A 24,688-nucleotide genomic window follows, 5' to 3' on the forward strand; every position below is an offset into this window, starting at 1 on the left:
CTTTGCAGCCCTTTCTCCCCACTCTGTGAAGTTAGAATTTTGCACGAAGGAGATGGTGGTCTGATCCCATTTGGAATTTTGGGACAATAGCGACATCAGTCAGGCAAAATCGGCAATTGAATATGATGTGGCCAATTTCATCGTGGAACTATCCACCTGGAGACTCCCATGTCCAACGTTAAGATCCGGTCTTCTGGAACTTCGAGTACCATGAATGGTCTTGGTCAGCATGACGAACTCTCACCCTGTTTGTTCCATTCTAGGCCGTGGGTCCCGATGTGGAGTTCTTCAGGTGACATCTTGGCATTAAAATCGCCGACAATGACCTCGTAGAAGGTGTGGTCTTCTTTACAGAACTTCTCTAGCTCCATGTAGAACTTCTCAATTTCTTCTTTGTTGTAGTTGATGTTGGTGCGTAGATGATTAAGACAGAAACTGCCTGCAATGAGCCACATCTATTCAAATGTAAGCATCTGGTTAGGGTTGTTAGGCATTCGAACAAATCAATGCTCACAGCCAATACCATGGATACCTACAGCACTGATGCCTCTATTGTCGCATGTTCTGAGGAACAGTTCTCCTGTGTTGAAAATGGCATGATGTGATTGATACCTTCTTGTCTCGGTCAATCCAATGACATCGTACTTGATCTTCTGCGCTTGCACCATCAGGTCCTCAATGGATGCTTCCGATGCCAGCATACATGCGTTAAAACTGCAGACAGTCATTTTAGTCCTCCTTTGTTTTGGCAGCCTAGTTTGGCCCTGAGATTTTATAAGTCTCTCCTTGCTCGTCCTTCTCAATGCTGCTGTACTGGGGGCTCTTCCAGGGTCAGGGGAATGAGGCCCATTTTTGTTACTGTTTTTGGCATATTGAATATGCTACGGGTAGCTTGCCAGGCTCTGCCATTTGAGGGGCATGTTGGGAGGTGACCCCCTCCCTATTCCTCACTTATGTATAATAGCTGACCCCTCCCTAATCCTCACTTATTTACAACAATATATATAATATTACATATAATCATAAAATATATAATATAAATAATATGTTATATATAATATGTAATATATCATAAATCACACATTTATTACACAACATATATGTGTCATATATAGCCATATCATATATAATACATAACATATACAATGATATATCAATTATACATGTGATCATATATAATATACAATTATACATGGCATATATAATTTTATATATACACTGTATGTTGTACATATAATTATATATTATGTAATATATAATATATACATGAAAGAGTTAAGTCTTGATCATCCAAGTGGGGGAAAGGAGTGATGTCAGGACTGACTTAATATATTTCCCAGTAGATGCAAATCAAAACAAGTCTCTAGTGTGAGATGATATGTTCTTCTGCACATATCAAAAAGAACAAGAACAACCAGTGATGGCGTGGATGTGGGGAGAAAGGGACACTCTTTCATTGGTGGGAATGCCGACTGGTCCAGTCTTTTTGGAAAACAATATGGGATTCCTTAAAAAACTAGAAATTGAGCTTTCATATGACCCCACAATCAATTCTGGGAATATATCCTGAGGGTGCAAAAAAGCACAGTAGAAATGACATCTGCACCTATATGTTCATTGCAGCACTGTTCACAATAGCCAAAATCTGAAAACAACCTGAGTGTCCGAGAACAGACAACTGCTTAAAGAAACTTTGATACGTTTACACAGTAGAATACTATGCAGCTGTTAGGAAAGATGAAGTCATGAAATCTGCATATAAGTGAAGGGGGATGGAGAGTATCATGCTAAGTGAAATGAGTCAGAAGGAGAGAGACAGACAGAATGACTGTACTCACTTGTGTAATATAAAATATCACAAGGGGCTGGAGTGATAGCATAGCGGGTAGGGCGTTTGCCTTGCACGCGGCCAACCCGGGTTCAAATCCCAGCATCCCATAAGGTCCCCTGAGCACCGCCAGGAGTAATTCCTGAGTGCAGAGCCAGGAGTAACCCCTGTGCATTGCCAGGTGTGACCCAAAAACAAACAAACAAAAAACAAACAAACAAACAAAATAAAATATCACAATATGAGACTGACACCCAAGGACAGTAGGGACAGGAGGCAGGAGGAGGGGTGGTATGAGGTGGGGAGATACTGGAGGCGCTGGTGGTGGAAAATGTACACTGGTGGAGGGATGGGTGTTTCATCATTGTATAACTGAAACTCAAACATGAAAGCTTTGTTTAACTGTAGCTCATGGTAATTGAATTTATATATATATATACATATATATGTATGTATATATATATACATATATATATTTCCCAGTGTTCAGGGACATGCATAAAGCAGAAGCCAATTATTATGAGTCTAAATGTAACTTCTAGTTGAGTTTTCAGCTTAGAGTCTGTTACAGTATCTTTATACACTAGCTTGGCAGATCCCCTGGGTAAATGTCATTTATTAAAAGTCAGGCAGACAAGATAATTTCCTACTCGTCAGAGAGGGTTCAAACTACATGATCACTAAATATTTCCATGACTTTCTATTGTACTGATACTAAAATTAAAATAAACTGCCTTTTTCAATTAAAAAAGTTAAGGTAATTTAGCAGAACTAATGCAACGCGAATGCAGTGTTATTCCCACAGAGTTAACAGGATTCCACAGGTTCATAATTTAAATTACAAAAACCCAAGTCCTCTGGAGCACAAAACAAAATTTCAGGAGATAATTTCAAGACTTGAATTAGATCATAACCCTGAAAGTATTCCTTCCTCCTTTCCCTGCTCCCAATGACAAACCAAATTACTAACCTTTTTTTGGGGGAAAAAAACCCTGCACAGACACATATTTATGTAGTTTGTTTTTGAGCCATGCTGTTGGTGGGCAGGGATCACTTGGTAGGGTTCAGGTAACCCACCAGGGGTACTGGGGGCTAAACCATGTTGGCTGCGTGCAAGGCAAATGTCCTAGCTGTGGTAGGATCTCTCCAGCCCAGACATTTTTATTAACCCAAACACTCAAGTTTTAGGTGATCAGTGACAATAAGGGACATTACAAAATTTCAGATGAACTAAGAAAGCTAGAGAGACAGCACAGTGGGTAAGGTGTTTGTCTTACATGTGGTGTTGGATCTCCATACCACATACAGTCCCCTGAGCCCCACCATAAGTGATCCCTTACTGGTAAGGGGATTATTGTCTTGCATTCAGCTGACCTGGATTGAATCCCTGGCACAACATATGGTCGCCCAAAACAACACCAGGAGTGCTCCCTGACCACTGCCATGTGTGGCCCCCAAACCAAATAAAAGTAATAATTATTTTCACTCAACATTAAATGAGAGTCTTAAGATATCACCAACAGGGCTGGAGCAATAGCACAACGGGTAGGGCGTTTGCCTTGTATGTGGCTGACCTGGGTTCGATCCCCAGCATCCCATATGGTCCCCTGAGCACCGCCAGGAGTAACCCCTGTGCATGGCCAGGTGTCACACACACACACACACACACACACACACACACACACACACACAGATATAACCAACAATTACAATGATAGGCAATGCTGCCAGAAATGCCTCTGGATTCTGTGCCAGGCTCCCACCTGGGGCAATCCGGAGAGGGGTGGGTGGAGTTTCCCTCCCCACCTCAACAGAGCCCCAGCAGATGAGAACCTGCAGAACTCAATCACTGCCATGCTCACAGCCAATCTTCACAAGCTCTGAAAAGCCTAATCCATGAGTGAATCTGCTGAAAAACCCAGGCATGTGAGACCCATGACTGAAATCTCCAGGTTCCCAGAGAGTCAGGAAGGGCGACCTCCCCACATCTCCCTGTGCTTCTAGTAGCCTGGCAGTCACGCCCATGAGCCACCGCAGGCGCCATAGAAGCTCATTTATGGCCATGATCCAGAGGCTCACAAATAAATCTCTCAGAAGAGAGCAACAAGCTGCAAAGATGCCTCTGGACTCCAAAGTCACCATCCAGTTAAAAAAAAAAAAATCAAGTAATTTCAGCTGTATAACTGCATTTAAAATTTCAGAACTCCTGGAATGACATCTCATACTCTAAACTACTGATGTACCAAGAGCAGCACACCACATTTGATGGGGTGTAAAGTCGAAGGCAGCCAATCTCAAGAAGGGGGGAAATATACATATATATGTATATATATTTATTTATGCACACAAACCCCAACCTTTAACAGTGTTAGTAATCTCTTATACAATGGCTTAATGGCTCCAGGGTGAGAAACATCAATCTTCACACACTTTCTTCTAAGAAAACTCTTTTGGATCATTTTTAGTGGATTATTCATAACCAGCAACACAAAATAAATGATTTAAGTTCTGCTTGGGGGTAGGGTTTGGGGGTAGGGTTGGAAACATTCAAAATACGGTGGTGGGAAGGTGTAATGGTGATGTGATTGGTATTGGAATAGTAAATGTAATAAATTATTTTGAATGACTTCAAAAAATAAAATTAAATTAAAAAAAAAGAACAAATACAGTTTCAAATCTTGGGTTCATGTAATTTTTTTTTTCTTTTTTTCCCCGGCGTTGCACAGGGGCTACTCCTGGCTCTGCACTCAGGAACGACTCCTGGCGGTACTCAGGGGGCCATATGGGATGGCCACGTGCAAGGCAAATGCCCTACCCACTGTGCTATTACTCCAGCCCCTCATGTAATTTTTAAAGCTATTATTTTGGGGTTTGTTTCTGGGCCATATCCAGCAGTGCTGGGGCATGGGAAAAGGCTGCATGCAAAGCAAGCACCTTAACCCCTGTATTATCTGTCCCTTTCGAACATTAAACTATTTTCTCCCCACCCTCCAGAACTGGAACTGATCAGTAACAGTGCTAGAAAACTGGCAAATTAGGTTCTGCATTTGGTCCATAATCCTCAATCTGTATGTTTTTCTCAGACTACAATATTTAAAGGATTGGAGTGACAGCTTTTTTTTTTTTTTGGGGTAGGTGTTTGCCTTGCACGCAGGCAATCCGGGTTTGATTCCTCTTTCCCTCTCAGAGAGCTCGACAAGCTACCGAGAGTATCCTGCCCACACGGCAGAGCCTGGCAAGCTACCCATGGCGTATTCAATATGCCAAAAACAGTAACAAGTCTCACAGTGGAGACGTTACTGGCGCCCGCTTGAGCAAACTGATGAACAATGGGATGGCAGTGCTACAGTGGAGTGCTACAATATTTAAAAACAAATGCCTCTCACATAAATCTGTTTGCAGCTTTTTTTTAAATTGATTTTTTTTTTTTTTTTTTTTTAGCAGGGAGGCCCTTCCCGTCTGCATTCTAGGCACTTGGGGCCTGTGACTGCATGACCCTGAGGAGGGCCACCTGCTCCCTGCCAGCATCTGCTCCACAGCCGCCTTCCTCCCTGGGAGGAATCTCCCCAGTGGGAACTGACTGAACAACCCCCATCCTGGCTGGACCTCACCTGACGCTGGGCTAGCTTCACTGTTCTGACTCCTGGCCACAACCACCGGTGCTACTGGGATCAAACCTGGGTTGGCCAGGTGGAGGCAAATGCCTCCCCCCAGTCTTCTCTCTCAGCCTTTCTCGCTTCCTGTCTTTTTCCCCTTCCAGCTCTCTCCTCCTCAGACGCTGGCCGCTGCCCTCTGTGACCCAAGTCCGCATGTGTGAGCATGTCTCTACTCTCTGTGGCCCAGTCCTGTGCCTGCCACCTTCCTCTTCCTCTCTCATACCCGAGACATCCCTCCTCTGGATGTGCCGCCTCTTCCTCCTGCTTCCGGTCCCCACCCCTCTGCCACGCCCACAGTTTCTCCAGGCTCCGTGTCCAGGCCCTTTTCCTCACACTGCTGCCTCTTCTCGCTCCTGTGCATGGTTCCCCACGCTACACTCACACCTTTACCTTCTTAAAAAAAAAATTACTAAAGAACTGTGATTCAGTTATTGACTGCTGAGTTTCAGGCATTTATTTCAACACCAATCCCATCAGCAGTGCCAACTAAACTATTGCAGTTCCCCAGATTCCCTCCTCCCCCCATCCCCGCTGTCAACTTGACAGGCACATTACAAAGTTCACTGGCTGAAGGTTAGATCTCATGTTTCCAGTGTAGAGCTCTGGGTCTGTGTTCTGGCTCTCTGCCTACACCACTTATCCATGTCCCTCCTCTAACTGACCCCTGGACGCCTGTTCACTCACTACTGCTCATTCTCTTCTTTCCCCCTTATCCTTTCCCCCCTCTGTCGTCTCTAAACACCGGCGCCACGGATGATCTAGGTGCTCTCCCCTTGACCTCAGTACTCTAACACCCCTCCCTGCCCGTTAGTCCCCATTTCTCCCACCTGCCACCCCTCCCCCACCTCTGCTTTCTTCCTCTCCTTGCGGGCTCTGCAGAGAAGGGGTCCCCAGTCCTGAGACGAGCCAGCAGGTCTGTCCCTGAGCCTGCCTTCTGCCCCCAGGCTGGCATTCTTACGCTGCTGGGCCCTCACAGGCTTGGCGAAGCACCTGAACGGCAGACTCTGTTTTCTGGCTGTGAGGGCCACATGCACAGTGGTGCTGGGGATCAAACCTGACGACTCAGTCATGGGTGAGCCAAGCACCCTAACCCCTGTGCTATCTCTCCAGCACCCTCCCCTCCTGTTTTTGGTGGTGATGGGGGATTCACATCCGCTGGTGCTCAGGGACACACATTTGGGGCCAGGATTTCAGTCACTGTAGCAACCGTGGCCACATGCACGACCATGTGCTTTAACCCCTGTCTTCCCTGTGGGCCGAGGCCATGACCTCACTGCAGCTCTGGCTTCTCCCCACCTGAAGTCAGTGTGGCCAGCAGGCTGGCCTGGGAGGATGAGGAGGTGACAGGCCCTAGACAGGCTCCCTGTAGGCACCTGATCCTGGCGGAAGAACTCATTCCCCCAGGGGTGTGTCACCAGCAGTGCGGGTCCCAATGTCACCTGCGGGCTTCCTTCCTGCCCAGGCTGCTGCCTTAGGCCCATCTGTGCTTTAGCAGCTGCTCCTCCGCAAATCTCAATCCAGGACCCAAGACCCATGGTGACGCTCCTGGTGGGAAGGAGTCACAAGTCTTGCGCCCTCACCACAGGTGCCACACGCCCCCACCGCAGAACTCGTGTGTCCCCACAGTCTACGCTGCTTCCAGATCTGCTATTTTTGATCACCTAGCAACTTTGAGGCCAATTTATACAGAGAGTGACTGAAATTCCGAAAGAGACAAAGACTTGTTGAGAAGCAATGTACATTATGATTGCCAATACTATGATTAAGGCTAAGGAATCTAGCATATTTCCCACAAAGCCAGTGTATAGAAGGAAAAATACCCCAAAGATTGGCATTTCCTTTATTCCCTGTTTATTGTTATTTTGGGGCAGCACCCAGCAGTGCTTGGGGCACCGTCTGTGGGACTGAACTGTGGTTGGCCTCTTCAAGGCAACAGCCTTACACCCTGGACCCTCTGGCACCATTCAACAGTACTGACACAGAAGGTATGCTTCCCAAATCTGTAATCAGAGCAAAGGCTGAAAGTGACTGTAACTTAAACAGATGACAATTAAAAAAAAGAAAGAAAGAAAGAAGGAAAGAGAGAAAGAAGGAAGGAAAGAAAGAAAAAGAAAGAAAACCTCTTATTTCTATAAGAGGTTACGAAAAAATTAATTTTTTTAGTCACAATGAATGAAAAGTGGGTTGCCAAATTATTCCTTAGGCAAACTGGAAAGCTTAGCTTAAACCTTCATTCAAAACTACTTATCAGGTACCTACTATTTATAAGCTATTATAGGCAAGTAACTGTGGCATATTCTATCCTCAAGGCCCTACTCCTATGAAGGAATGGTCCAGCAGTGTCTTCTTTACAGACGACTGACTTTATTCTCTACAGGGGCAGGGTGGTGTTGGTGAGGGCTGGGGAGGAAAGCTATGTCTAATTATAAGAAGGAAAAGTTTCCCCAGATTAGGTACTGAGTATAGAAGGAAAAGTGAGCTAGCTTCTAAATTTTGGGGGGGAGGGGGCAGGCAAACCATGGCGGGCAAAGCGTGACTGTGCCTTTTAGTCACAGGGCAGAATCAATGTTCAATGAGAAATGGATGTAAGAATGAGGGGATGTTTAGCTTTGGCGGAAATGGGAGAGAGCTGATTTGCCTCAAATTGTTCGAAATCTATAGGAGGAAGAAATCCCCAGGATCCAGAGGGGCAGTATCAGGTAATGCTCCTCTTTCAGGAGGCGTTCAAACTGCAGACAGACATCTTGACTGTACTGAAGAGATTCATTTATTGACTAAACTATATGACTAGATGACTAAGGTTCCTGTGAGCAGATCAATAACATAAATTACATAAATGTAGTTAGAGAGCTTAACTAGGATATCAGAAAAAAATCTAATAGGTGCTTCTAGGTGAATAAAAGTAATAGGAAATATGTTTGCAGTTTTATTAAGAAAAATTTAGAAGGGCTATAAAATACGATCAATTCTTATTCTAAACTAAGGCTTTGAAGAAAAATATTTCCCCAAAGAGTAAGTTTTATAACACTAATATTCTTTATTAGATAAAGTTTTATTGTTCACATACTGATGAATTTCTATTTTCTGATAAAGTTAGGAAAGTCAGCTGGAATTTATTAGGTAAGTCCTTGATTAGCAATGTTTCTACAAGTGCTGGTGAGATAGTACAGTGGTTAAGGTGCTCACCTTGTATGCAGCTCTTCTCGGTTCATTCCCTGGCACTACATAAGGTCCCACATAAGGCACTGCCAGGAGTGTCCCTGAGCATTGCCAGGTGAGGAAAAAAATGAAAACTGGAATAAAAAAAAGACAGTGTTTTCCACAATCTAAGTTAAACTCGATACTGAAAGTAGCCCTTTTTGAAGTAAAGACGCACATGTGTAAAGTGAATCATTAAATAATATCTGACCAGCTACACAATGTTTTCATAGGTTGTGAGCATGTTGAATAGAATCTACGTGTGTGTCTACATATCAATGTCCATTTCTGTATCAGTAAGTCATGCCTCTCTTTACAATTTCACAGTTTCTTCTTTAAAAATGATTGTAGGAGCCAGGTACATGGCTGAATGGCGGAGCACAGCCTTGGCAGATGTGAGAATCTGAAGTTTCATCTACAAAAAGGGAAGGAAAAAAAAAAGATGGCAGTGATCCTTAAGGTCTCCCACTAAAAATCAAGTAGTACAGGGAAGTGAGGTGCCAAAGGATGATGGGGCATATTTTGCTGCAATATTCATTAACGGCTATGGTTTTCTAGCTGCATGTTATTAATTTTCACGTGTTCTTTGTTTAGCTTCTTTGTTAGTATAGATCAGTCCCCTAAAGACTGACAGCTATCTTTAGAGTCCTCTATGGCTGCAAGGCAAAGCAATTATCTTGAAGAAATGAAGCACAACTAATAATTCTTGTGAAGTGGTGGGCCCAATGTAGAAACTGGCTGCAGAATCAAGACAGTATGGATATAGGTTTATTAGTAGCTTTAAAAAAAGGCATATTCTTTAGTTTTATTACATGAAGCTGCATGGCTTACAATATTGTCGATAATAGGGTCTCATGCATACAACACTTTAATCCCACATTTAACATTTTAACTCAGCCACTCTTTCAGGGTCCTCTCCCCAGACCATTTTCAGGCTCTGTTGCCTTTTTTTTCTTCTTCTTTTTGGGTCACACCCAGCGATGCTCAGGGGTTCTCCTGGCTTTGCACTCAGGAATTACTCCTGGTGGTGCTCGGGGGACCATATGGGATGCCGGGGATCGAACCCGGGTCGGCCGCATGCAAGGCAAACGCCCTACCCGCTGTGCTACTGCTCCGGCCCCAGGGTCTGTTGCCTTTTACCATTTGGCAATTTCTTCCGACGTTTCTTTATGCCCCACAGGAGAGTGATCATGCCCTCTCTGTGATCTGTCCCACTCCTTCTGACTGACTTCACTCAGCATGACACCCTCCCATTCAGCCAGAGCAACAAATCAAGTGGCTTCACTTTTTCTTATGACCAAGCAGTATTTCATTGTGTACACATGCCACGTTTTCTTTCAGTAGTCATCTGGTTGGGGGAAACAATGACCAGAATAAAAGGAGACCCCACAAACTGGGATAGAATATTTTCCCATCACTCATCTCACAAAGGATTAAAATCTAATATGGTTAAAATACTTGTAAAACTCAATAGCACTGTAGCACTGTCATCCTGTCATTCACCGATTTGCTTGAGCAGGCAGCAGTAACATCTCCATTGTGAGACTTGTTACTGTTTTTGGCATATCAAATATGCCACAGGTAGCTTGCCAGTCTCTACTGTGCGGGGCTTGGGGGATACACTCTCGGTAGCTCGCTGGGCTCTCAGAGAGGGACGGAGGAATCGAACCTGGGTCGGCCGTGTGCAAGGTAAATGCCCTACCCACTGTGCTATCGCTCCAAGTATGAAGAAAAAAAAAATCATCAATGAATGGGGAGAAGAGATTAACAGAAACTTCCTCAAAGTAGACATACAGATGGTTAGTAAGACTATAAAAAAAATGCTCTCCATCATTATTATTAAGCAAATGCAAACTGAAACAATAATGAGGTTATCACTTCGTGTCAGTGAGCATGGCACATATAAAAAGAACAAAAAACAACCAATGTTGGTGTGGATGTGGGAATAAAAGGAATCCTCACCCACTGCTGGTGGTGTTGAATGGTTCAGCCTTTTGGGAAGACAACATGGACATTCCTCAAAAAATTAAGAATTAACCTTCCACGAAAACAACTCCACTTCCTGGCATTTACTCCAAGGACCCACTGGTGGTCCTGTACTCGCTGCAGCACTACTCACAACGGCCAAGACCGTAACTTTCAGGCTGTGGATATGAAGAATGCAATGGATTCTAATCACAGAGCCCTCTACCGTCAGACAGGTGCCCATTAAGCTCCTTCTCCTCTAGAGAATTCCCATGGATAAGCAGTATAGACCTTCCATAAAGGCCCTGAGAGCATTTCAATGACATGTGTGTGTGCTTCAGGCTATGCAATCACTCCTGGGAATCAAACCCAAGTTGGCCACATGCAAGGAAAGCACCTTCCCTGCTGTACGATCTTTCTGGCTCTCAATGACTCTTATACAGACGGGTTCCAACAAATCTATTCTCTTCTTTTAATCCCTGTTCTTTTCCTTCTTGATCAAACAGCCATTAAATATGAGTAATAGTCACTTTTAGTTCATAAAATGGAAAACAGTCACTCCATCACTGTCTTTCATTAAAGCTTAAAATCTCTAATTTCCTTAATAACACATAGTTCTTTAACACTGTTCATCATTCTTTTCTGAATTTTCTATCACCCGCTCCTTTCTGGGCCAACGTATATTTTTATTTTCTTTTGTATGCTATCAAAATGGGACACAATCATTTTAATGAAGGCAAAAATACAAGAATATATACTAAAAGGATGATTCTTTAGCCTACACATGTTATATGTCTTTCAATATAAGCAAATGTTTTCTTCAGGTATCACCCTCCAGGGCTTTGTGTCCAGCTCATCACACCTATCCACCCCCAACCTGCTTTGTTTCTGACATCATGGGTGGGGGGGGGGTCGGCATTTTAGACATTTAAACTGGATGAAAAGCCTCTCCTAAGGCAATGTGTGCTGAACACTCAAATTGCGTTGTTTCAGCAAACTCCACACCACACCAAAGCACTAACATTTTTCAAAATGCCATTTGCAAAGTGTTCATCTGTTCAGTGAAAAATGACTGTGTAGGCTGTGGCTAATAGGGCCAGACGTCTAGTTCTCAAATAAGGTGAATAATATATTTTCATAATTTTATTTATAGCATAAGCTTCAAGATTTTTAAATTCACCATGATCTATTCATGATGATCATGAATAGGTTTGCCCTAGTTTAGAAACTCCAGTTAATGAAGATGTAATACAATTAAAAATATTGAATTTCCCTAAGGAAATAAAAGAATACTGCTGAGTATGTAGGTAAGTAAGTAGAAACATCAAATCAGTATGCCTTTAGGTGGGATGAAATGAGCCAGTTTTTCTTCTATAGAGATGACAATAATATCAAGTTGAGTGGACTACAAAAAGATTTCCAACAGGAGGTTTTAACAGTAATAGCACTTATAATATACTGAACAAATTAGCTTTATTTTGTAAAATTACGCTGAAGGCAGACATTTCAAAAACTTTTCATGTAAATTTTTTCTGATTTAAAAAAGCGATACTGTGTAGCAGGATTGGGGAAAGAGACTAGATATTTTCCAGATTGAAAAAAGCACAACTGAGTGTTTGGAGGCAGGTCAGGGACAGAGTGCCTGCCTCTGTGAGGGTAGGATCTAGACCCCCAGCACCACCCAGCTGTGCTAAGATCCCAGCGGGTACCATTTGTGGTGTGACCTCACACACCACACCCAAGTACTTAAATGTGTGAAAGCATTGTGTGTGAGCAACTAAGTGTGAGAGGCTGGGGAGCACCACAAGAGCACAGCCAGCTGTGGGAGCCCTGGTCGTGGCAAGAACAAAGGAAAGGGGTCTGCGTGTATGTGTGTGGGGAGGATAGCAGCACTTTGGTTAAAAAAAAAAAGGTACATTTTCTATTACTGATTTTAAATACCAGTCCAAAGGTCTAGATTTTTCTATAATTAGGTTTTGTAGTAAGTTTCCTTTCATGAAACCTTTTACTTAAAAGGAATTAGGTCAGATTTTTACAAAGGCAGTGCAAGTATCTCTGACAGACTTATTCAAATTCATTGTTCCATTAAAAGGTGCCCTTTTGCCTTCCAAGAGCAAGTGCTGAATGAACAAACTGGGGCGATGGATGCTGACTATGACTGGCAATAAGTCACGGACCAGAGAATGTTAACAGCGATAACATCTGCCTCATTCATTCTCTCATCCATGCATTACTCAAAGGCTGGTGCTAGACACCAGGATGAATCTGGGGCTAGACTTTATAAGTCATATTATAAATGATAAGAATTGGGAATCCATGCTCTAGATTTTCAGACTGGTAGAAGATATAAGACCTATTATTATTAAGTGGCAATGGGGAAGAAGATAAAATACACACCATGACCATTCACAGAAGGACTGTGCACAAATCCAGTGCTCAAGGCAGTGTGTTAAAGATCAAAACCGCTGCCCTCAGGCTCTGCCCGTGTTCCCAGCACCACCTGGTTTACCTGAGCTCTGCAGACCCAAACTCTTCCAGGTATCATCCTCCCGAAGCCCCCAAGTTAAAAATGCACATTACAGGAGCGTCTAAGTGGCCTCTGAAAACTGACTTGCAAAGGAAAACAACAGCAGAACTTAAAAATTCTGTGGTTTAAAATGGTCACATAAAAGCCAACCTTTCAATTCTGGTCTTGATTTAATTTAGAATTCTGCTTTCCTTTCTGTTCAATTGAGTTATTTTCACAGATTGGAAAACATAGTACTGACCTGGGTCAATTACATCAATTTTCTTCTCAAGTTTAAAAGATAAGTTTTCAAAATGCATAGACTTTCCCCCCTCTGATTATAAAGGAAAGACATACTCTGTATCCAGGTAAAAAAGAAGTAAAATTCAATTTATTCCTAATGCCTTTGCCCAGAGATGAAATTGTTAATTTCCCCATGTTAAACAGAAAATACATAAAATTTAATGAATGTACTCTCTTATAATGAATATTTTACACTTTAATCAAGAGAAAGAAATCTGCTCACTATGTGCTCACGGCTGTGTTCTTGTAAAATCTAACAGATGCATACTTGACATACAGTAGCACAAAAAACATCTGAGTGTAGTGCCATGAATAAGAAGAGTTGTAAACTAGAACTGCTCCGCCAGAGTGCTGTACAACTGCTGAATCATGAAATCATACCAGAATAAAGTAAAATAAAAAATCTGGCCCCAAATACTCACTGAAATTGTTTAAAATCCCCAAACAGGAATGTTAGTTGTATTAAAATGTGCACATTACACAAACATCATTATTCTGAACAACTGGGCTATGCAGGCAAAGCGATAAACATTCAAGAGAGGGTCGCAGGCAGGTGGGTAAGAGCAGAGGTTTAGCACCCCTACACATCCCTACAATTTTTTCATGGCATCTCAAGGACAAAAATAGCTGACAAATTTGTTAATTACATCAGTAGGTCCAAAAGATTTATAAATATACAGGTACTAATAATTTAGAAATCACCTTAAAAATACCCATGTATTCTAAGAAATGTTTTAATTTGATTTTTTGAATAATCACAACTACTAATGCATCTGATATGTACCAAAAAACTCTTCACATCTTGGAATCTGGTTGAGACCACCACCCTCATTTCTGTTCCACACTGACTATTTGCTTTTAATTTAAGTACCAACCACCCTTAGTTGGGGCCAGAGTGATACAGCACAGTGGGCAGGGTGCTTGCCTGGCATGTGGCTGACCTGGTCTCGATCCCCAGCATCCCATATAGTCTCCTGAGCCACAACTGGAGTGATCCCCGAGAGCAAGTACTCAGCCAGGAGCAAGGCTGAGTACTCCTGGGTGTGGTCCCAAACAAAATCAAAACAAGACAAAAGAAAACCTAACTTGGCAAAGACATGGCAGCATCAAAATCCCAGATGGAAGGAAGCCGTAACCTCCCTTGAGCTAGAGGCATGTGCAGTCTGACAGATGTTACCTACCCCATGTTTCCTGAGGAAATTTAAAATAAACCATGCTGGGGCTGGTGGGATAGTACAGGGGTTAAGATGCATCCCGTGCAAGCAGGAGACCCTGGTTCACTCCTCTGCACCACACATGGTCACCGCCAGGGATGGTCCTGGAATGACCCTAAAAGCACAGCTGGGTGTGGTCCAAGCCCCCAACCCCCACCAAACATAACATAAGTCACTCCCTGCCTTGGTGAGTTTGCTGTGTTGGTCCATGCTGGCTGGGCGGTCACAGCCAACTTTGGTGAAGTCTGGAAATCGTGGTGAATGGCAACCTAATTTCTGTGCTCTAAATTATACTGTCAAACATTATCTCCAAGTAAATGGTGTCCTTGAAAGGTTTGATGCCTCTGATGTGTCAAGTGCTTTGATGACATATCCCATAAATTCTGAGAGGGGCATGTGTGTACCTTGATTACAGGCAGGAGAAGGAGCAGGGTTCTGTCGTGGAGTGTACTGGGCAACAGACCCTCAACGGCCTCACAGACTGTCGATTCGGACCCACGGAAACGCTTCCTTCTCATAACCAAAAACACCTTACAGTTTACCTCTAGGGCAAATACTCTTACCATTAAACACACCATTTAAATGGTGGTTATAACTGGAAAATGGAATATAAAAATAAGCATCTGAAATAATCTTTTGTTAAATGAAAAGCAGCAGCAGTATCAGACTCCTGTTGGTCAATGAAGCCTGTGATGGTCCAGGCGTGGGGACCGTTCAGTGGCAAAAATGCTTGTCCTGCAAAACTGAGGTCAGTGAGCCAAGTTCAATCCCTCGCACTGCCTTACATGCTCAGGTGGGACCTCAGCCGCTGTCATCTCCCCGATAAAACCAAGAATGGGGTCTCCAGAGCACTACAACCAAGTGTGCAAGCACCAAAATACAGAGCGGGACTCCTGGTGAGCAAACGTGCACTGTCAGCCCAGTCCAGGAGCACTACAGCACGTGTGTGCTGGCTGCTTCAGCAGGTAACAACAAAAGGGTCGGGAAAGGGAATACAAAAACCTAATACAAAACAAATCTGCATAGTCTTTTTTTTTTTTTTTGGCTTTTTGGGTCATACCCGGCGATGCACAGGGGTTACTACTGGCTTGCACTCAGGAATTACTCCTGGCGGTGCTCAGGGGGCCATATGGGATGCTGGGAATTGGCCGTGTGCAAGGGAAACGCCCTACCTGCTGCGCTATGGCTCCAGCCCTAGCCATAGTCATTCATAAAAAGATCCTATGGGTAGGCTAAAGACTACCCGAACCCTTCCCAAAGGATACTCCTATCTGAAACCCTGAAAACTCTTATGTGGCAAAAAAAGGAATAAGGCTGATGATGGGATTAAGGCTGCTAATCAGGTGAGTTAAATTTGCCCCTTACAGGTCTGACAGATAGCTCAAAGGTTTGGAGTACATGCCTGGTATGCATATAGCCCCAGCTCCCACTGCTGCCAGGTACTGTCCTGGTACCCCCACACTGAGCATTACTGCGTGGGCACTGAACCATCAGGCCTGTAGACACAGGCCAGATACAACTGTGAGAGGCCCTGAGCCACACCTCAGGAGGACCAACCTCCGAGTTCATTTTATTATAATGTTACCCTGGATTAGCTGGGTGGGTTCAATGAAATCACAGGATCCCTAAGAGTGATCTAAAGTTGGAGAGGAGGAGAGTCAAAAGGAGAGCGTACCATGGAAGACACAGACTGAAATGCAAGGTGAGGAGGACCTGACCGGGAGGTGCTGCTGGTGAGAGAGGAAAGAAGCTATAAGCCCAGTGATGCGCTCGGCCCCCACAGGTGAGAACAGGCAAGGAATGGGGCTCCTTCCGAGAGCCTGCTCACATTCAGATTTTTAGAGTCTTAGTCTAATAACTGCAGTAGCTTGTGGACAGAGATAGTACAACAGCAGGGTGCTTGCCTTGCACATGGTCGGCTTGGGTTCGAGCTCCAGCAACCTATGTGATCTCCCAAGCACACCAGGGGTGATTCCTAAGTGCAGAGCCAGGAGTAACCCCTGAACATCACCAGGTGTGGCCCTAAAATGAACAACCCACTCTACCCCACCAAAAAAACAAAACGAAACAAAAAACCCTGAGCTGCACTTTTAATTTACAAAAAAGTAAGAATAAATTTATGTTACTGGTCACTTGTTAATATCAGGCATAAGAAACTAAATAAACCCCCAGATTATAATTAACAATAAAATAGAATTTTAAACATTTCAGATTAATTAGATGAGCTAGGTAAATTGTCTATAACATGGGTAATTCCTATGGCATTTCCAAAGCTACGGGTCCTGGTTCAAGTAATTAACGGAGGGTAATTCAAGCATTAGTGCTTTGCTGTTATTTTTTTATTTTGGGGTCACACACAGCTGTGTTTGGGTCTTAATCTTGGTTCTGAACTCAGGGGTCACTTCTGTATGGGCATCAGGGTACTAAGGATTGAACCCAGGTCAGCTGGGCATAAGGCAAACACCTTACTTGCTATATCTTATCTCCAGCCTTGTATCAATAAAATTTGCCTTTGTTTTCCTTACTGCCTTAACAGTGATGTTAAGATAATATATTTTTGGTTACTTCTTGAGCTCTTCTTAAGACAAGGAACTTTAAAAAATATATACAATAATTATTTACGGAAAGCAAGACAAATCCTTCTGTCGGAGCACATACACTTCTGTGAACTGAAAATATGTGATTAGAGTTCAAATTAGGCTGTTCACCTGTGGTTAAAGGTAGGTGTGTGATGCTGTTCAAACAGGTCAGGGTAAACCATGTGGATGACAACGTAGCCCCAGAAAACAGGAGGAGAAGGATTAGTTTCAGCATACCCCTGATAAAATCTGCAAACCTGAAAAGAAAGAAAATTTTATTAATTCTACTAGGATTTCATTAGAAAGTACTATCTAAATCAATGACTTACTTTTAAGAAATAATATTTCTTTTCTTTCTTTTTTTTTTTTTTTTGCTTTTACGGTCATACCCGGCGATACACAGAGGTTACTCCTGGCTCTGCACTCAGGAATTACCCCTGGTGGTGCTCTGGGGCTCAGGGGACCATATGGGATGCTGGGAATCGAACCTGGGTTGGCCGAGTGCAAGGCAAACGCCTTACCTGCTGTGCTATTATTCCAGCCCCGAAACAATATTTCTTAAAGGAATCAGCCCCAAAACAATATTTCTTGAAGGAATAACCAAGAATTCTTTTCAACGCAGTTTTTTTTCCCCCAGTTTTTCATACTGACACATTTTTTGTATATGTGAAAACTAATTTTGTGCTCCATGTTCTGATCTCTTAAAATAAAACACAGAAAATGTGACCTCTGAGACCTATAGATTACTGGATGAGTTTAAGGTTTTACTTAATTTTTTAAGTTTTTGGGCCACACCCAGCAGTGCTCAGGGTTTACTCCTGGCTCTGTGCTCAGGTGACATCTGTGGTGCCAGGGGTTGAACTTGAGTCAGCTGCATGGAAGATAAGTGTCTTACTCTACTATCTCACCAGCCCTGAACTTGAGATTTTTTAAATGCCACTTTTAATTGCCCTTCTATTTTTCTCTAGCTTCCAAATACCCTAGAAAGAGTACTCTTTTTTTGAGCTGAATATATTCTCAAAGACAGAGCTCTTAAAATTCAGACTCGCTGGACTCAACTAACACAAAACACTTGCGCCAGGACACTGGGGTCTGGGCTGGTGTATTTGCACACTCCCTCTGCCTCTCCTCTAGCCAGAAGCCCGATTTCATTTCTTGGAGGAGCACTGAGGGCTTCCCACAGAGTGGGGCTTGCTCTGTGTGTCTGGGAGACTGGGACCCAGGGCCACTCGACTTACTCTTTCCTGCTTATTCTGACTCTGTCATTTAGGTTCCATGCGAAATCTTGCTCTGAAGGACTAAGCACCATTCCACAGAGCTTGTGGCTAATCTTTCTAAATTCTTATCTTTTACTGAATTAATATGAAATGAAAAGGTATCTGGTCATACATAGTGGCAATTTATGACACAAGACTTTTCCACTTACCAATTCTTCCTTCCCATCTGCTGATTACTTGTTGGCTAATGAGCAAACTCTCTTGTTGGTTCTCAAATGATCAGTCGGGGGGCACAGAGATAAGCAAGGCATGTGGAATGTTTGAAAGTGGAGGGCCGAAGCTCACTCAGGCCCTTTAGCACTGAGTAGCCTTTGCAGCCCCTTTTTATTGGGTTAACAATCAAAACACCCAGCATACATCAGAGTACATAGGATCAAATTACATAAGATCAAAACACCTTATAGTATATATTATTTTGTAGCCTAATGACACACAAAGTTCCTGATGAAGCAAATCAGACCATCTTGTAAATCTTTACATCCTACTTCCCATATATTCCACATCAGCATCTATGCAAGCCTACACAACAGCCCAGTAAGGTATTTCTTTAACTTTCATCCAATCATTGCATAGTTAATCTATAACAGAGGGCAGCTGTATTGGGCCATGCTGACCCCAGCCTAGTTCACTCAGAGTTCCTAGCTGTTTGCAGCTATGACACGGCCTTGTTTGCAAGGCAGCATGTTCCCGGAACTTCCTCGTGACTCTGGTCAGGCTCCAACACTTTCTGGCTATGCCATACATGATACTCAGAACTGTTTTGATTCTGAAAAATCTGAATCCACTTCACTTAAGACCTTAGTTTTCAAAGATGATTTTAACTTCTATTATAATCATATGATCTTCAGTATTATCCTTTGTTGTGTACTTAATATGATATAATCAATGTTTAAAATATATTTAGTATTTGCTATTTATGACATGTTCATAAGCCACATCTAGACTGAAATGACTTTCTGTGAGAGTTGATGCCATCTTTTGGTAGGAAAAATAGATGCACTTCTGCACAGTGTCTTAGATTGATTTTCACAAGCGGAAAATTCTTATGAACCCTGGAAAAGGTTTCATAGTTTGACAACAATGTTCCTCAAGAAAATCCAAAAAGTATTTTAATTCTAGGTTCACCAAATATTTTTCTGATTTGTATTTTGGGATGCTACATTGTCAGATAGACAAATGGCCTAGTATGAAAAAATAAACTGGTTTTACATTGGATGGGATGTAAAGTAGAAGGCAACTAATCTTGATAAAGAAAATATAGGGGATGGAGTGATAGATAGCAGGTAGAGTGTTTGCCTCGCATATGGCCAACCTGGGTTCAATTCCCAGCATCCCATATGGCCCCCTGAGTACTGCCAGGAGAAATTCCTGAGAGCAAAGCCAGGAGTAAACCCTGTGCATTGCTGGGCATGACAAAAAAGCAAACCACCGCCCCCACTCCTGCCACACACACACATCAGGCTCACACTGGGTTTAACCAATAATCACATGTTAGTAATCTCTTCTACAAGGACTTACTAATCCACGGTGAGAGACAACAATATTCACACACTTTCTTCTAAGGAAATAATTTTTGATCATTTTTAGTGAATTATAACAAGCAATATAAAATAAATTATTCAGGGCTGCTATAGGGGCAGGCTTGAGGGGTGGTTGGGAAAATTGGAAATAATGGTGGTGGGAAGGTGCAATGGTGGTGGAACTGGTGTTGGAATACTGAATGTACTAAATCATGAACAATTTTATAAAAATAAATAAATTTAAAAAAACTGGTTTCTGCTATAAGAGAGTTTTAGTAAAGCTGAACAGTAAGAATGTTACACAGAATTAGGTCACACAAGAATCAAATGACCAGCCTGATCTGCAATGGTTGGAGAACTAGTCTTTTCAATGGGCTAATGGAACATCAAAGTATACTATTAGGACCCAGGGAATACATTTAGCAGTGTCTTTTAGCAACATAATTACAAAACAAACACCCAAAGCACTCAGGCATTTAAAGAAATTCCCTTCTAGGGCTCCCACAACTGACATTTGAAAACAATTTTAAAATTGATTTCAGGCCAAGGTTGATTTCAACCTACTACAACTCATTCCAGGTCCCAGAGTAAAGGCAGTATTTTAATTTCTTTCTTCTTTTTTTTTTCCCTTCAGAATTATCATTTAAACAAATTAAAAACAGGAATATTCTTACTCTAATTTCCCCTCCTATTTCTATATGGCTAAAATTAAAGGTTTATAGAAGGAAAATCAAGTAAAAGGCACATGGGAGATTTAAAACACATCATTTCTCAAATATAATAGTTCTCTCTTTCGTCTCTTTGCTGCGCAGAATAGGATTTAGTAAATGATGGCACCCTGTAATTGGTGTGGAGATTTAGTTAGAAATATTAGGTATAACTCCTGTCAAATGTGACAGATACTGTACTTTAGTATCAGTTACAGACTTCCTGCAAGCAGCTCTCTCCCTATTTCTCTTGAGCTTTTGAGAATTCATTCTTATATTTTCCTAACTATAAAAATTTTATATAAAGTGATTTGGAAATCACAGCACTAATTCACTCTTTCATTATCCCAGAAACATGATGCAAACTGTAAGCAAACAGCTATACTATTTCCCCATGTCAATTAGGCTTAAGTATTTAGATACTGAGATAATTGAGATGACTTGTCCAAATATCTAATTATATTTTACTGGTAAAGTTGTCTGCTATTTTTTTTTTTTCATTTAAACAGGATGAAATGAGTTGGGAAGTTAAAGAACATTATCTCAGAACATTTTTCCTTTGGATATACTATGAATAGTTTTATAGGTTGGTGAGTGAATGACATTTTCAAGTTTTTCTCTTTTTAGAATGATACTTTTCCCTTCTTATGATGCCAAAAGCTTGTTGTCGTAACTGTTAAGATTAAAGTGATTTTAATGAAACTGCAACTCTTCACAGTATTTTTCATTAAAATGGGATAGTCATAGGTACATGACAAAAAGACCCAGGAATTAAGTATCTGCTAATCAGGATACCGCCTTTGTGCAGAAGTTTACAGACCCCTTACAAATGAAAATATGACTATTTTCATCTCTTTTCAGTTTTTAGTAACTTTCAGTTTGCCTTTACTATTGAATCATCTCTCTCTGGATTACATCTACCTAAGGGGTCCTCTAAATCATATTATGAAATCTCTTAATCACACTGGATATACATACCTGGCCTCCCCAGACTTTCTATGACGGGCTACTCCTGACAGGCTCCTTGTAGCACAAGTAGTACCTATTGCATATCAATTTTTCTGTAGTGAAACAAGTATCCTTTCCTGATTCCTGCCTGTTTACCTTTCCTAAATTTTAATACTGATCTAGAGGAACCAATTTTCCCTTTGGGCTTTTTTGACTATTCTTTTTAAAAAATTTTTGCCAGCCCCAGCAGTGCTCAGAACTTACTCCTGGCTCTGCACTCAGGGCCCACTCCCGGCTCTGTGCTCAGGGCTGCCTCCTGGCTCCGTGCTCAGGGCTCACTCCTGCAGTGCTTGGGAAACATGTGGTGCCAGGGACGCACCCTGAAGGCGCTGTGTGCAAGGCAAGCCCCTGTTCACTCATTTTTAATATAAAATGGTCTCACCTTGCTATAGCTATTCCAACAATGCAGCCTCCAACTATGGACCAAAATCCAATCCAGCCAGCATCTACCTGTTGAGAAAGTGTCAAGCATAAATTTAATACAATAGCATCATGTTGTAATTCAGAAGAATGAAAAACACTTTCTATAATCAATATAGCTAAACAAGCAACAAATCCAGAAATTTAAGAAAACAAGAAAAAGAATTCCTGTGCGATTATTTCACATTATCCAATAAATATATCCTTGATTAAACTTTTGTTATATTTAAATCAACAAAATATTCAATGTCATTAACACTTTCAATTGTGTACATGTCTAGTACCAGGAACCCGGTTTCTCTTTAAGGGTTGCACCTGATGGTGCTCAGGGCTCACTCCTGGCTGTGCTCAGGGGAGCATATGTGGTACTGTGGGTCTAACTGGATGCACTAGGAACCAGAAAAGTACAAAGGTGGTCACTGACCTAAAGAACTTTACATATAATAAATACATGGGGAAGTACTTAGGCTCAAATTACGGTCTTCAAACATCTAGAAACAAAGTAACTAAAGTTGTATGGGGAGGGTAAAAAGGTGGGGATGGGAAGGGGGGAGAGAAAGCGACAGAGACAGAGAGACGGGTAGAGAGAAAGAGAGAGAAAGAGAAAGAGACAGAGATAGAGTCTTCGAGAAAACATTTTCAGCTATCATTATCAAGCTCTTAGCCCATTGGTCAGATGTCAGAAGTCCTCAACAAAGGTTAGACGTTACTTACCTGCTGATGCTTCTGCTTCTATCCAAGGTCTGTCTCTTTCCTACTTCGTGGCCACACTCATTTGGAGCATGCAACAACTGTTGCCTACATTTTCCCATGACTTACTATCATGAACTTGTCTTAGAAAGGAGACTGGGGTCACACTCAGTGGTGTCGAGGGATCACTCACAGCAATGCTGATGAAGTGATGCAGGGAATGCAATTGGTGTTTGCTGTGTGTAAGGCATGACCTGTACTATCTCTCTGGCTCAAACAATTTAAAATAATACATGTCATTTTAATGTATTTATTCATTTGGGGCTTGGGGCCACACCTGATGATGCTCAGGGGTGACTCCTGACAGTGCTCAGGAGCCATATGCAGTGTTGGGGACTTGAAACATGGTGCCAGCTGCAGAGCCAACCTCAACTACAAGGCTTCCAGGCAACTCTTACTGTGACTTAATTTCTGTCCATGTCAAACTCCAAGTGTCAGTTTTGCCCATCCCAGTATTAGGGCCACTCTGTCTCCCTTTTCCTCTACCCACAGTCATCCATGTTTGCTTATTACTTTATTACTCTGGGTTTCTGTCATAACTTCTTTAATAATTGCCACTGCTGTCAAAATAATTATCCCACTGATTCCATGTTCCAGAAAGTTTTTAGCAGTTCATGTATTTTAGGACAAAGTCCAAACTTGGGAACTACCCAAACTAACTTTATTATGTTTCTAGCCATAGTTCTCATACTCTGGCGACTGAGCTGATCAGCCCTTCCCCAAAATAATGCGGGCTTCTTCGTGGCACTGAGAAGAATGCTGTGATTCCGCCCCTACCCAGTTTCATGGGACCATGTGACTTAGTGCCATTAACACAGTGAGCAGAGGTGAGATGGGCCACCTCTTGGCTTGACCCTGGGATGCATGCCTCGTCCGTGCTTTCCTCCCCTTCTGCCTGCTGGCTTTCGGATGCAGTCACCCAGGCATATAATGACAAGGCACTAGGAGAGAACAGAGGCTGGGAAGTGGAAGCTCTTCTAAATCAGTGTATGAGAAAGAGCTATCCGGTCTGCAGACAACTGTCTTACAGTATTAGGCAAACTGCTCTGCACGCTGTGTGGATTAGAAATCAATTGCTTCTTAAGGCTCAGAATTTGGGGATTCTACATCTTACAGCAGCTTAGTCTCATCTAAGTAATACAAAAAGCTTATCCAAGACTTTTGCTGGAACTGCATCTGGTGCCAGAAATGCTCTCTGGAGAAAGATAACACCCTTAGCTTAAACCACCCTATGTTGTAATCTTCATACCGCTGGCAACGTGGGCAAGAAAATTCTGCTCTACACAAGTGTCTCTGTCATTTCTCTCTACCCACGAGGTGAGTGGGGCTGTGACGGACTCAGGACCACCATGCATCTCACCATCTGATCCCGGTTCTCTTGTGACATATCATACTCCGCAGTTCCCGCTGCTTTAGTTAGTATTGTTTTACCCAAAATTACTCCAAATTCTTTTCTCTCCTTTAATACTTTTGTTGTCGCTTCATTCTAATTTGTACTTTATTTAATATGTGGTATGATTCACGGTCACTATTTCTGAATTTGTACACAGTGGAAAACACTAGGAAAACCGGGATCTTTAAGTGCTACGATTTTTCTTTTTGGAACTGAGAAAGAAAGTGGAAAGGAAACAGAGTATTTTCACAGAACTAGAAGAAAGTAGCTGCCACTCAAGGATTTATGCTCGATGATAAGCATCTTAAAGATGAAAGTGAGGGGCCAGAGCAATAGTACAGCTGTAGGGTGCTTGCCTTGCAGG

The 24,688-nt window shown here is 42.3% G+C and overlaps 1 protein-coding gene across 1 annotated transcript in view; it reads right to left on the bottom strand.

Moving 5' to 3' along the window:
* Positions 1-24,688, bottom strand: part of SLC49A4 (solute carrier family 49 member 4) — an 84,451-nt gene that overhangs the window by 20,206 nt on the left and 39,557 nt on the right. Inside the window, exons 6-7 of the mRNA XM_004606673.2 lie at positions 22,144-22,211; positions 17,379-17,506 (exon numbers count right to left, since the gene is read on the bottom strand). Of these exons, the coding sequence (XP_004606730.2) occupies positions 17,379-17,506; positions 22,144-22,211 (196 nt within the window). The remainder of the gene's footprint in view (positions 1-17,378; positions 17,507-22,143; positions 22,212-24,688) is intronic.

The sequence above is a fragment of the Sorex araneus genome, chromosome 2 (assembly GCF_027595985.1).
Source record: "Sorex araneus isolate mSorAra2 chromosome 2, mSorAra2.pri, whole genome shotgun sequence".
NCBI lineage: Eukaryota > Metazoa > Chordata > Mammalia > Eulipotyphla > Soricidae > Sorex > Sorex araneus.